The 14247-nt window shown below is 34.3% G+C and overlaps 1 protein-coding gene across 6 annotated transcripts in view; it reads left to right on the top strand.

Moving 5' to 3' along the window:
* Positions 1-14247, top strand: part of Cdk8 (cyclin dependent kinase 8) — a 172529-nt gene that overhangs the window by 102215 nt on the left and 56067 nt on the right. For 5 of the 6 annotated variants that reach the window (XR_007346926.1, XR_007346927.1, XM_015498697.2 and 2 more), the window contains exons 5-6: positions 5199-5256; positions 7523-7654. Coding sequence is in view for 4 of the 6 variants with exons in the window: in XM_015498697.2 (XP_015354183.1) it covers positions 5199-5256; positions 7523-7654 (190 nt within the window). In the remaining 2 variants the exon portion in view is untranslated. The remainder of the gene's footprint in view (positions 1-5198; positions 5257-7522; positions 7655-14247) is intronic. The other variant, XM_048801253.1, reaches the window with a different exon arrangement.

The raw sequence follows: 14247 nt of genomic DNA, 5'->3' as shown, positions 1-14247 counted from the left end.
CTCTATCTCCCTATAGAGTTGATCTTTTGCTTCTTGGATTTGTTTATGTAGTTCATTGTCAAAGTGATTTTTCATTGTCTGAATTTGCTGTATAATGTCTTCCTTGAAACTCCAGATCATCTGAAGCATGTATTTTCTGAACTCTTTGTCTGACATTCCATCTGTTGCAGATATTACCTCATCTATTGTTGAATTGACCTGTATTGTTTGTGGTCCTTTCTTTCCTTGTCTTTTCATACTGCTCATGATTCTTTCTAGTTTTGTGAAACTGTTGTGTTAATGTTTTTCCCCTTATATATTTGTATTGTTCTTGTATAGCTCCAAAATCTCTCTTTTTCGGAGAAAGACAATATTAACAGTTCCCAATATCAACAGCACATTATCTAAGCACAAATTTTCATTCTTAATACATTTATAGTTAGATTCTAAGTCTATAGATATTGGTTTTAATTACTACTTAAGAATATATTCATTAGTTTCATAAAAGGTGTACCATATCTGGTGGCATATAGAAAACTTAATTTCAGACGAAGGATGTTATACTTAGAGGGAAAGGAGTGAGGGTATGAGGTTAAACTAACTTAGCATCTTTGGAGAATTCTAACCAATAGGCTAGTAATTTATGGAAGAATTTATAGATTCAACTTCCTATCTGTATTTAGATAGTTACCCTGCGTATAGATAGCAAAAGTTAGGAGATTGAAAGTGGGATAGAGAGAATACGAAAGAGAAAGAAGAGAAAATAAATAACAAGGAAGAAAAGAGAAATAAGAGAAGGAAAGGGAAAATAAGATAGAAATAAAGAAAAAAAAGGGGGGGGGAAGGTGGGGTATATGCATTTCCTCTATATTATATTACTTGGTAATTCGGTTGTTCATGCACAGTTCTTGGTTTTACATATGTTGAAGTTGTGGAAGAGAGAGAAGAAAAGAGAGAAAGAAAGATGAAAAAAAGAAAAAAAAAGTCTCTCAGAACTTTGTTTTCCTTGCTTCCAGTAGATGACGTTGTCTATTCCTAGCTTGAGCCTCTGTATTCCGGGTGGTGGGTATAGCCAGTGTGAAAGGAAATGAGCTTCCACCTGTATCTTCCCTACTCTAGTCTCTGAGGTAGAAACCTCAGGTGCCTGTACAGCTGTTGTTTTGCGTTGATAGCTACAACCCCCAAAAGCTTGTGGGAATTTTGAGTTATCGCAGCTTAAGGGTGGGGGAGTTGGAAACCGGGTACCTGGATCAGCCGCGGAACGGTGTTGGAAGCTACACCCCCTTTGATGGGCTTTAAGGGTTGATGGGCTTCCTCCAGACCAGCACACGGGGGCGGGGCCAGACTTCCTCCTCCGGTCTAGCTTGGCGCCAGGCGTCTTCCTCCTCCGGTCTGGCTTGGCGCCGGGCGTCTTCCTCGTCCAGGGCTGGCTTGGCGCGCGGCGGGAGCCTTCCTAAAATAATTTTTTAATTACCAAGTATGTGTCCATTTCAGACTTTGCTGCCTGCTTTTGAATCTCGTAGGGGACTTCCTATATATATGTATCAGAGTTAGTTGATTCTTTTCATATATATTATAATCCAGGTTGAGCATCATTAATCTGAATATCTTAAATCTGAAATGCTTCAAAATAAAGAGCTTTTTGAGTGCCAGCATGATATTATGCATGGGAATTTCCATAACAAAAAACTTTATTTCATGCATAAAATATTTAAAAATTGTATAAAATTACCTTCAGATTATGTATATATAAAACATAAGGAAATCTTGCATCATAACTTTTAGGCCAATCACTAAGGTACATGCATCCTATGCATATATTTCAAAATTCACAAGAAATCCAAAATCTGAAACACATCTGGTTGCAAGCAGTTCAGAAAGGATACACTCAACTTAGCCTATACAAAAATGGTTCACAGCCCAAACTGAAACTCATCTCATCATGGAGTATCTAGAAAGATTGCCATGTAATTGTGTTGTGGATAATATTTGTGAAGATTTGATTATGAACAAACCTCAGAGAGCACTAATATAGTGATTTTTTTTCATGAATCAATATCCTTTATTCACAGTCAGATCTAGGAAGAATCAACTTTTCCTGTTAACTGGTAGTCTACTCTGCCCCATTAATAAACTTATGAAGATCCTATTTTATTCCTAGAATAAAGTTCTTCCAGTTAACTTGACACTGTTCTCTACGTCTGTGCCATTATCATATAGCTGTGATAAATCAGCCCAATCCTTGTCTTTTTGCAGGTAGAACTCTGTACTGTCAGGATTGACCTCTAAAATGAATCCAATTTGCCAAAATCATCAATGCACTTTCCCTCAGCGAAATAAAATTTGGAGCACACAGAACGCCTATATAGGAATGTTGTTTCTGCAATACAAACATCTATTTTAGGAAATATCAATGATTTGGGGGGAGTACACCAGCAAATAGAAGAAGAAAAGCTATCAGACTATAAAATAAGGCCATATTCTTTTCATTATAAACAGAGTTGGTTTTCTTCCTGGGAGAAATAAGACACCATCGCTTCAGACAATAGTGTATCATTAATTTATATCATTGTTCAGCAGACAGTAACACATGTTCTGTAATCATTTCTGTACATAGCATAGCTATACTTGAAGATGTTGCCATGATGTTATAATGCTTTTAAGTCATATTGGACTTCTGATCTCTGTGGTAATAAATCTAATTTAATGAAGTATATGCTTCATCAGAATGTTACCAGCAAAGTTGTGTAGGGTCTCTCAAGGTGGTTATGTTTGATAGCATGTAGAAGATCAGAGATTATTTACCATAGGTAAATAATAATAATGGTTATGACTAATTGCTTCATTGCACTTGGAAGTTTTGGTTCTAGATCTTAAAACAGCTACCAAATTCTGCTGCTGGTACATAAGGAGAGAAAAGGAAAGAAATTTATATCAGGAAATTAGTTTTCTTGGAAAATATTGTTTCAGTATATTAGTGCTGAAACAGTATCAAATCTTTTGAAGACTTGCTCAATATTGACTAATCAATAACACGGAAACACTGACCAGAGTAGTCATGATCATTTGGGCTTTTCCTGCATTTTTCTCTGGATATTTCCATGTGTTACTTTGATAAAAAGAAAATTATGCTTAGATTTCTCTATTAAATCAGACTATCATGGCTTGGTCATGGGAAATAACATGAGGAGGGACCCATTGTTTATAGTATTATTAAAACAAAGCTTGAGAAGACTATTCTCCTTCATTTATGCCTATAGCATGTTCAAACTGAATCAGAGCTCACTTAAAAGCAGAGGTAGGATTGGGAGAAATCTGAAATGCTGGTGGCTTTTTGCCTTAAGACCTGCTTTAGCTTATGCTGTGAGTTGCTTAGCAAAGAAATTTTTAATTTATTAACTGGAGCTTTGTCCCTAAAGCCCAATACTAATCTGGACCTTGACAAAGAATCTGTTGATTCTTTAACTGTGCTCAAACCCAGGTTTAGAACTTATTCAGTCCAGTAAATTTAGAGTGAAAGGAATCTGAAGTGAAAAGTCAGAGGATTCTTCCCCTTTTTCTAGTGCTAACCTGACCAATACGAGCCATCCAAGGGCTTCTCATATCTAGGCTCTGCTGCTGAATACATGAGTTTTGGAAAAAAAAAAAAAAAAAGAGAGAGAGAGAAAGTGAGATTTTTTTCCCCCTACTTTATCTAAAATAGGATTAGAGATATGTGGTGTATATGTGTGTTTGTCATATATGGAGATAATCTTTCAGGATCAAACACTGAAATGCTTAAAAAATTTGATCATAGCAGTGCTAGAAAAATTAATCACCAGTTAATTAACTTGTACTTTATGAAAGATGTGTAATTTGGGATAGGACAAAAGAGAGAGATGTTAAAACAGACTTCAACATTTTATAAAACTATATGTGACTTTATAGTTGAATAGTTTATATTCAAAATATTTTTATTTGTTCTGTCATTAAGGGGGTGCACCAAATTTTAATTAGAACAAAGAAAAGGTCCTTTGGGTCATGGTATAAAAATGACATTTGTGAAAGGTATAGGGCTGGAGTTGCTGAGAACTTGTTTGCAAATGCCTTGAATCCCATTGCAAGATATAAATCTTATTCAGAGGTGGAGAGGGACCAATTAGAATTAAAATAATATTTTAATTAATAAAAATAAAAATAAACATAATGAAAACATTCAAAGAAAATTTTCAAACAGTTCATCCATGCCTCTGTCACTTTGATAGCTTTTGTTCTAATTTTTATTTTTAGGAACTTTTTAAACTTAGTTCTATATTTTGTCTGTATATAATTTTCTGTTTTTCTTAATCTTGCAAAAATTTTCCATATATCATTAAATAAAAGTTTTAACAGTTAAAGAAAAATCTGTACTCTACCATTTCAGCATTGTCTCTTCTAGTTATAAAAGTAAATTAGATCTTTAGTAGTTGGTAAAAAAGTATATATAGATTACAAGTAATAGCATAGGGGTTATTGCTAAATAATGTTGGGGAAGCCTGTGAAATGGTTACTACTCTGAACAGTTTTCATTAAAATTCTTAATTATGTGAAGAGGCATTCTAATCTAGTTTTATTTTTATTTAGCACAATTCTAGAATTAAAGTCAGATCAAATAGTTAGTGGGGTGAATTTTGGGGGAGGAAATTCAAATGCCTTTTCCCTTTCTCCCTCACCCTTCATTCTTCTGTCTCCTGCTCTTCCTCCTGGAAGAGGGTGTAGCCTTTACATACTAAATTTCTCTGTATTTATTTAAACATAGATGCATATCTTGCTTTTTCCAAAAAAGGATATCAGGTGACTCACTGCCTGTAATTAATTTGCTACTTTGTATTAAATGATCTTTGCAGATTCTTTTCTCCTTAAAGCCACACAACATTTTATATAATAGAGTAAGAAGGAACATCAGTGTTGTAAGTTTCTCCACAGTAGTGAAAAAGCTTAGGCTAATAAGGGAACCACGAAAAGACTTAGTTCTCCAAGGAAAAAAGCACCACTACATTTGGGCCTTCGTGAAATCCTGCATACTATTTTGCATTTATACATGTATAGTTTCTTTGGTGACTTCCTATATTTGGTTTTAATTTTGGAGTAAATGAGGTTTTTTTGAAAGGTGGATTTATGTTATATTGATGGGCATATTGTCTATTTAAAAAAAAAAACACTACTGTCTACTGAAAAAAAACACTATTTTGTTTCCACAGAAACCTGCTAATATTTTAGTTATGGGTGAAGGTCCTGAGCGAGGAAGAGTAAAAATTGGTATGTTATATCTTTGATAAGTCACAGTGTAGCACTCTTTTAAAACTTTTGCAGGCAGCATATTACTTCTAATTTTTTTGCTGTAATAATATGCATATATTCATGTAGTTCCATATGATCCAAACCATTTCTAAAGAGTATACATAAAAGTGAAAAATGTTTCTCACTCTTGAAAGGTGTCAGACAATCTTTTGAGACTGGAATGTTCTAATTATAAAACAAGCTGTGCAAGTTTCCTAGAAACCTTTGCCTTCATTAAACATAGCCTATGGAGGTGAGTGGCTTCTATCCCTGTTAGAGGCCACCCTCACCTTGAACTACAAGGGCATACAGAATGTTAATTCTACCATTCGTCGTATTTACCTGAGCCAAATTAGATGAGAACATATGCCTCTGTTGACCTCATCTAGATTAGGAGTTACAAACTTTAGGGAAAACCATGAGGCCCAATAGGTGCAGAACCTTATGTTCTAACAAGACTGTCTGGTAGTCCTTTACCTGGTGGGAAAAAATTAATAGGTGTTTTGATCTTAACATGTTTTCTTATAGCTCAGTTTTCTTTATCTTAACTGGTTATTTTTTATTGTCTTTTCTAAGTTGTGTTTATTATTTACATTTAGTTTGTTTTGTGTGTGGGTAGAAGAAAGTAATTCAATTACTTTAATTAATTTAAAGGCTGTAGGATTGTGAGAGCATATAATAAAGTTAATAGTTCTTGCAGCAACATTTAATATAAATTAGAGTTTATAACTTGATTTGCACCACTTTAACAACACAGAAGAACTTGGGTGTTCGTAACCATTCTTCCCTATCCTCCCTTATAAATCCCCCCAAAATCTCACTTTCCATTTTTAATTAGACACTTGAAATACTCTTTTATAATGTAAACTTTGCAAATTGTTAGTTGTGAGAATATTTAGTGCTCTTCAGTGTACTCCACACCATTGGAATTTGAGAATTAGGCTCTGTCAGTATTATTCATCCTGTGCTATCAAATGCTCAAGTCATCAAATGTGCTTTTAAAGGAATCTGTCCAATTCAATTTGGTGGCATCAAATTCAAATGCAAGTTAAAATAAGCAAGCAAAATAGAGAAGACCCAGCCAAAGAGTGGTTACAAATGTGTTACTTACTGTATGATTTGGGAAAACATTATATAATACCATAAAATAATCTAGTTTGGAATTATACTTCTGTGTAATGCATAAGATTTTGGCAAGTTCAGGTGACACTACATCCTAATGCATTCACATTTAGGAGCTGTTAATTCTTTTATAAACCAGGATTTAGTAATATGACTCATGGTTTTACTTCTTTGCCAAATTTTTAAATTATTTCCCCCTCCATAATTAAGTTAATTAAAGGAGTGCCTACTTCATTAAAAATCTTTATTAGGAGAATAGAAGTAAAATTATCCGCTAGTGGATGAATCTTAAAATTTTTGAATAGGAGGTGTGAATAGTAGTCATTAAGATTGTGTTAGGCAAAAGCTACGTGAATTGACACTGTATGTGACACTATTAGGAATAAAGAAATGAAAAGACACAGTTTTTTCCTTAAAGAAGATTATAGTTTAGCAGGACAAACAGCCATGCCTGAACAGCTATGTTATATGTTAAATTGTTAAGTGCCAAGAACTATATCTAAGGTCAGTACCAGTCTGAGGTTTGAGTTTATGATTTCTTGAACCTCAGTTTCCTCATTGAAAAAGGAGATGATGAAATAAGATGACCTTTTAAAGGTCTTTCAGCTTGAAAAAATTCTTTGATCTCTAAAATTAAGTTAATGAAATTTAACCTGAATAAAATGGGAGGAGTGTAGTGGTGTTAAAGTACTTCATAGTCAACTTCTGATTAACTACACCAGTGAACAGGCTTGTTAATGCAAATAATGGAAAGCCTTACTCTAACAATGCATGAGACCAGTACAAAGAATGGAAATGCATCTCAGCAATCCTGACCCTAGTGGTGACGTGGTAGATGAAAAGTTGCCCAGAGAAATAGAGTCTCTCTTGACCTCTGGCAGCAGAGCTTGTCTTTATCCCAATTGAAAAGCTGGGTGACAGTAGTTTGAAAAGAAAGAATATCTCAAACTTGTGTTATATTTAGACTTCTAAAGAGAGTAAGATGTTTTATGGTCACCCTCCCTACTAGATTTTAACAAATTTTCCATATCTTACTAAATAATGGTGGCAAATTAAACTAATCAGACTTGTAAAAATAGATTTATTTAACTTTTTGTTTGTTTGTTTGTTTTCTTTTTTACAGCTGATATGGGCTTTGCCCGATTATTTAATTCACCTCTGAAGCCTTTAGCAGATTTGGATCCAGTGGTTGTAACATTCTGGTACCGAGCCCCAGAACTACTTCTTGGAGCAAGACATTATACCAAAGCTATTGGTGAGTACAACTAATTAAAATTCCATGTCTTAAGAGTAAAGACTAACCCAAAATTTCACTACTGAGAAATACTGTCATTAGCATTAGGAGTATATTATTTCACATCTCTCTTTGTATAGAAAAATAGATATTCAAAATTTTTAAAAATAAATAGGGTCATATTATGCATTCTGTTTTAAGTAAACATTTTATGTTTCATTTTACTTGAAAAGAGAAAACAGTACAATTTTGAAATCCTTGAACTTCAGACAAATGTTTCTCTTACTAAACAAAATATTAGTTCTAAAAGATTCCCCAAAAATTTAAGGAAAAGATTATTGTGTTAGTCAACTCTTCATCACTGTGGCCAAAATACTAAACAAGAACAACTTAAGAGAATGCAAAGTTTATTTCAGCTTATAGTTCCAGAAGTTTAGTCTGTGGTCAGCTAGATTCCATTATTCTGGGCCCAAGGTTAGGCAGAACATCATGGTGGAAGGGCATGGTGGAGGAGTGCTGCTTCATTTATGGCAGCCAGGAAACAGAGAGGAGCCAAGGGGGAAGGGGCTGCAGGGAAGATGAGCCCTTCCAGGGAATGACCCCAGGGACATGCCTTCTCCAGCCTTGCTCCACTTGCCTGTAGTTAACCACATGAAATGAGGATATACCTATTAGCTTATAGATCTCATAATCGAATCATTTTCCCTCTGAATATACCTACATTAGCACAGAGATTTTAGGGGTACACCTCATATCCACACCATAACAATTTTGGAAAGAAAGTAGAAATTAGGACATCATAATCCATTTCTCTTTACTTGATGGTATTGATTACTTACATATGATGAAGAAGTAGAAAGTTAGTGCTCTTACACTTCTTGCCTAATCTTAGTACTATCATGGTTGTTGTCATCATAGTGGTCGTCATCATCATCATCACTTTATCAGTGTATACATTTTTTTCTCTGTTTATTAACATAATTCCCAGTAGTTTATATTTAAGTTATATAATATTATATTCATAATACTCATTTACCACCTTTACTACTACTTTTTCATTACTGACATTTTTATTTGGTTGAAGTTTTTTCTTGTGGTCTTTGTCTACCCCCCAACCCTTATTGTGCATGTTTGTGGCCTCTTCAACTTACTCTGTATTCTCTAGGATGGAACGAAACCCATTTTTCTTTTATTAGCTAACTCTATCCTGGAGTCCTCTCTTGGCAGTCCAGTTGGCTGTTCTCCAAGTCATCCAGGCTTTTCCATTTTTTTCCCTCTGTGTTGGATCTCTTCTACTGGATCCCATGATTCCATACCTTTTTTCTGTACTGTATTCTCCTGTAACCTGTGTTGATATCTTACAGGTAAATTTGCTAATTCTTATTTTTCTGAAGAATTCCTTTATTATGTTTAGTATTTAGAGAGGCTTGTAAACTATAGACACAAAATAATGTTCCCTCAGAACTTTGGTACTTCTCCTTTGACTTCTGGTATGAATGTAACTAATGAAATTGAATGCCACTCTTATTCTCAATCACTTGTGGGTCACCTGAGGGAGTTTTCCTTTCTGAAAACAACGAGGACTTTTCATCATTATATTTTATAGGTTTGCTATCCACTTTGTGGGCACATAATCTGAAGTTCATAATCTGTGCTTTTAGAAAATTCTCTCGTGTAGTACTTTAATTTCTTCCTCAACGTTTTCTACTTTTCTCCACCTAAACTCAATATTTTCATGTGTTGAACTTCTTGGATTAATCTTTTATACTACTCTTCTCATGTTTTTCTGTTTTCTCTTTTCTAGGAACTCTTTATTCTCTGATTATTTTGTGGTATCTTGTTTTGTTTTATGGAAAGAAAATATCTGTATACATTTGTTGGTTGTAATTTATAGTATAATCAGAGTAATAATCCGTGTTTTCTTTATAGGCTCTTTCATCACTATATACCTTGATACCTTGACCTCTTCCTTCCATGTGACAAGCTTTAACTGTTTGGTGACCTTCGATTTGTTTCTTTGTATTTAAGAATCAGGTTACCAAAAGCCACTTGATAACTTTCTGTACTTATATCATGGGGCTCCTCTATTGGTGATCATACTTCAGGCTTATCCAATGGGGTTAATTAGTTCCCATTACCCAGAGAAACCCTAAATGCTGGAATGTCCAGGTCTTTGCTCTGAGACCATTAAAAGACCATTCAGATTCCCCCAACTTTTGGATCAAGCTGTATACGCCTGGAGTCCAGTGTAATAGTGGGGGTTGGGGGGGGAGGTGGGAACCAGTTGTTCAAAAGAGAGGCCTTGTAGCTGGTATTTTCAAGTATAAAATCTTCCCAGTGTTGTATAGGACAAATGTTCTTCCTACTTAACAACAGTTCAGTAGACTGAGACCTTCATTGAACTATTTCTTCTGCCTTCCGTCTTCTGGAAACTTTTTTTTTGTGTGTGTGTGTGGTTGGGGGTGGTACCGGGGATTGAACTCAGGGGCACTCAACCACTGAGCCACAGCCACAGCCCTATTTCGTATTTTATTTAGAGACAGGGTCTCACTGAGTTGCTTAGCTCCTTGCTTTTGCTGAGACTGGCTTTGAACTTGGAATCCTCCTACCTCTGCCTCCCGAACCACTGGGATTACAGGCATACACCACCACTCCTGGCCCAGAAACATTTTTATATGTATCTGCCTAAAATGGGTTTCTGCATTTCTTTTTTTCATTCAGACCTTAGTCAAAATACTGCCTTTTCATGAGAACTTCCTTGATCACACAGTGTGAGGTAGTCCCATCCTCCCCCATTATACCTTAGTAGCTTTGTTACTCTGAATGGTATCTAGAGTCCACCAAAGACATAGACCTCACCTACCTGATCACACCAGAAGCCAGTGTCTGTCTGGTGTGCAGCACAAACTTTTTTTTTTTTTTTTTAAAGAACTTAGTTTTCTTTGTTAGGTGAATGAATCTTGTCCCTGATAGTCCTCTTGTCCTTTTTGTTACTATGGACTTAAACTGTTATGATTTTGCTATCATTTTAATATAGTCTCTAGAAAGGAAGAGAAGTGATTGTGATCATTGTCCCAATTAATCTTGAATCCAACATGTTCACTAATCTGCATATCTGCTTGATCACATTTTATTTTATAGAAAAATAAATACAAAGGTAAGGTAGATATGGAAATTCTCTGTACTATCTTTATAGTTTTTCTATAAATCTAAAATTATTCCAAAATGATATTTGTTTAAATCAGAAGGAAAATTAAGAATTATTTAAGCTAGTTCTGTTTTTTCAATACATGTTACTATATAAACCCATTTGGATATCTTTGTTGCAAGTGTCTTCCAAATGCATTTAAGTTGCATATGTGAAGTAACATCATACAAAGCTAGTTTTTCACCTAGGATGAGTATTTCAAAGCATTATTACTTTTGTTAAGATAAATTAGTAGACTATACAAATAAAGAACTGATGGTGTAATTTTAACTCCAATTGACTGAACACCTGAGACTTTGAATTGATTTAAATTGAGTAACAAATATACTATCTCAAAAGCTTTGGGCTCTGGTTCATTATTTAATTATTTTCTTGTTTTTTTCTAATAAATTTATATTTTATGGGGAACATCAAGAAAAATCAGATAACCTCTTGTTCACCAGCATGTCCTATAGTCCAGCAGTTTTAACACAAGGTGTGTGCCAGAAAGTTAAAATACCAGCTGTTAGAAAGTACTGGGGACTTAATTAGAACAAATTATATCCCATGCTTTTATAATTATGTCAAAATGAATCCTAATGTTTATATATATAAACTAAAAAGAACCATTAAAAAAAAGATAGACTGTCTTGTTCCAATAGCTGCATAATTTAGGAGAGGGAAGGCCTATCTTCTTGTTTTTCTCCCTCTTCCTCCTTGTCATCAGTGTTAAAATTTGGGTAACTACTATTTAAACTTAACATAGGAAAAGACAGTAAGAATGCAAGTTATAGACTTCACCTTTAAGAGGTTTACAATCTAGTTGAGAAGATTATGTAAATATATGCATAAAACAATGTCATCTTTGAACAGTGGTAGTAACAAAGACCACCAGTCTGAGTTATAGTCTTAACAGTTTTACTCTGGGGAGTGTGTTTAGGTAAGACATTTATTCAATCATTTAGTCTCACTTTCCAAACAGAGGAATTTAGCTTCAATCAACTCATTGGTCTCCTTCCGCTCTGAAAGTTCTATAGCTAAACACTGCCTTCTATGGTAGGGTAGTTGCAGAGGGAACCCACTTCACTGCAAATGATTGAAACCAAAGTCAATGCCATTTCTTCAGCGGGGTGGTCCCCACCTCCTGTCCCTTAAACCTGAACTGTAAGCTAAGTCATTAAACCAAAGAGATGGAATAATACACTAACAAGATCAATCTTGCAGAACACTTTCCTTCTATCAAAACATTGACTAAAAAATTATATGTAGGTATCTTACTAATGTTAGGCTTTTTAATTGTTGTTTGAGAGAAATCATGTATGTGCCATTTAATAGGGGTTTTTAAAAGTAAAAAAAGGAAATTTCTTCCTTGGTTCCAGTTTCTACCATATAGTTCCATTTCTATTATCTACATTCATTCAGTAAAGGTTCATTCAGTAAAGTACCCAACAAATTACCCACACCAGTTTTAACACTTCCTACCAAGAACTTCACTAGCATTTTGGCTTCCCCTTGTGATAAGTATGAGCAGCTAGTAGAAGAACCCTAGTGAACATGCATATAATTTGCACATACATACAGCATCATTAGGAAGCATTAAATTTCTTCTGGAATTTGGTGGATTATGTTAAACTGAAGACTGCTAAGAAGGAACAAAAGCATAGGGAACAGATATGGTCTGGACACATAAAACTAATGTGTTCCTACCCTCTACTCTATAAACATATTTTAGTGCTTTGGTCATTCATTCATTGTATAGGGTTACAAGCTGAACTATTAAAGAGAGGAAGTAATAAGTCTGTAAACATTATAATCCTGAGAACAAATTTTAGTTCAGTTTTGAATGTTTTGTTTTTTATTTTTATGTTTGCTTGACTTCCGAGTTCTCCTGTAAGAGGGTTACAATGATTGTCTAATTGTCACTAAAGCAACCTTAAAAGTTACAAAGATGTGGAATTTTAAGCTCTGATGTCTGTCCTTAGAGAGCTAAATGCTCACAAATGTGTTACTTTCTGCTAAGTGAGAAATATACAAAATAGGGGAAATGAAAATTTATTCCCTTTTGTCAAGATTAAAGCTTGCTATTAACATATCTATTGATTAAAATATTACACACACCCCAATTTGGGTATGTAGAAGATGACAGTTACTTATCTATTTTGCCTGGTGAGCCCAATAAGTATATAGGAACATCATAAAGTTTGTGAAGTGGATAGGCTTTATTTGTTTCTAATTTGGAAAGACTTTTTGCAAGGAGTTAGGCAGCTACAATGAGCAAGAAAAAGATTTTTTCATGAATTTGACACAATCTGAAAAACATACGCAAGCTAAGAAGGGGATATCAACTTGCAAAAACTAGACATCCGTCTAAAATAATAGACTAATCTGATTCAAAGTTCATGATTATTGTCTTGATCAGGATTTCAAAGAAGAGAAGGGTGCTGAATTTGAGAAAAAATGTATAGAAAAATTATTGAGGTAGGGCTAAACAAGGTTCAGATAACCGCTTTTTTTTCCTTACTTTTTTATTTTAAAAGCAGTATAGCTTTAAAGATAACTACTCTTTCATCTTCCTTTACATTTTATGTTTTCTTTGGGATTTTTAGTAGCTAACCAGACAAATTGTTAGTGTATATTGGTATACTATGAGTCGAGTTTTAAACATGAAAAATAACCCATCATCCCTCTTTGTAATCCTACTTAGCTGGCCTATTTGGCCATTGATTAGATTCTCAAGAGGTGCCGGTGCTGTTGCACATGCCTGTAATCCCAGCAGCTTGGGAGGATGAGAAAGGAGGATTGCAAGTGTGAGGCCCTAAGCAATTTAGTGAGACCCTGTCTCAAAATATAAAAACGGCTGGGGATGTGGTTCAGTGGTAGAGCTCCTAGGTTCATCCCCAACACACACACACACACACACACACACCAAAAAAAAAAAAAAAAAAAGATTCTTAGAGGTCAGATTTATATGGGGCAGCCATGTAAAAAGAATAATCACAAAATAACTAGTTTTCACATTTACTCTCTGATTCTACAAACCAAATAACTTGGCCTGAATTTCTTTATGAGATTTTTCCACATGAGATTATTGGCTAGTGTGGTTCTCTGATGAGAAAAAATTTTTTTAAAACCATTTTCTTGTAGTCAAAGTGTAAATCTTTATGTAAATAAATGATTAATTTATAACTTTAAAATGTAAATATAATTTACATTAAATTAAATGTTTTCTAGTTTTGAAGTTTAGAGATTCTCATTTATAAATCACATTTTTCTCATTTCCTACTTAAGTAGTAATTATTAACAATAAACTTCAATAAATTAGTTACTTTTAAAAATTTGTCTATGATTATTTATATTTATCACTGTTTATTTGGATCACTCAGAGACTTATTGAGTATCTGCTGTGCACACAACATTGTACTTACTT

The sequence above is a fragment of the Marmota marmota genome, unplaced genomic scaffold (assembly GCF_001458135.2).
Source record: "Marmota marmota marmota unplaced genomic scaffold, marMar, whole genome shotgun sequence".
NCBI classification, from domain to species: Eukaryota; Metazoa; Chordata; class Mammalia; order Rodentia; family Sciuridae; genus Marmota; species Marmota marmota.
This window is presented reverse-complemented; position numbering and strand designations above follow the sequence as displayed.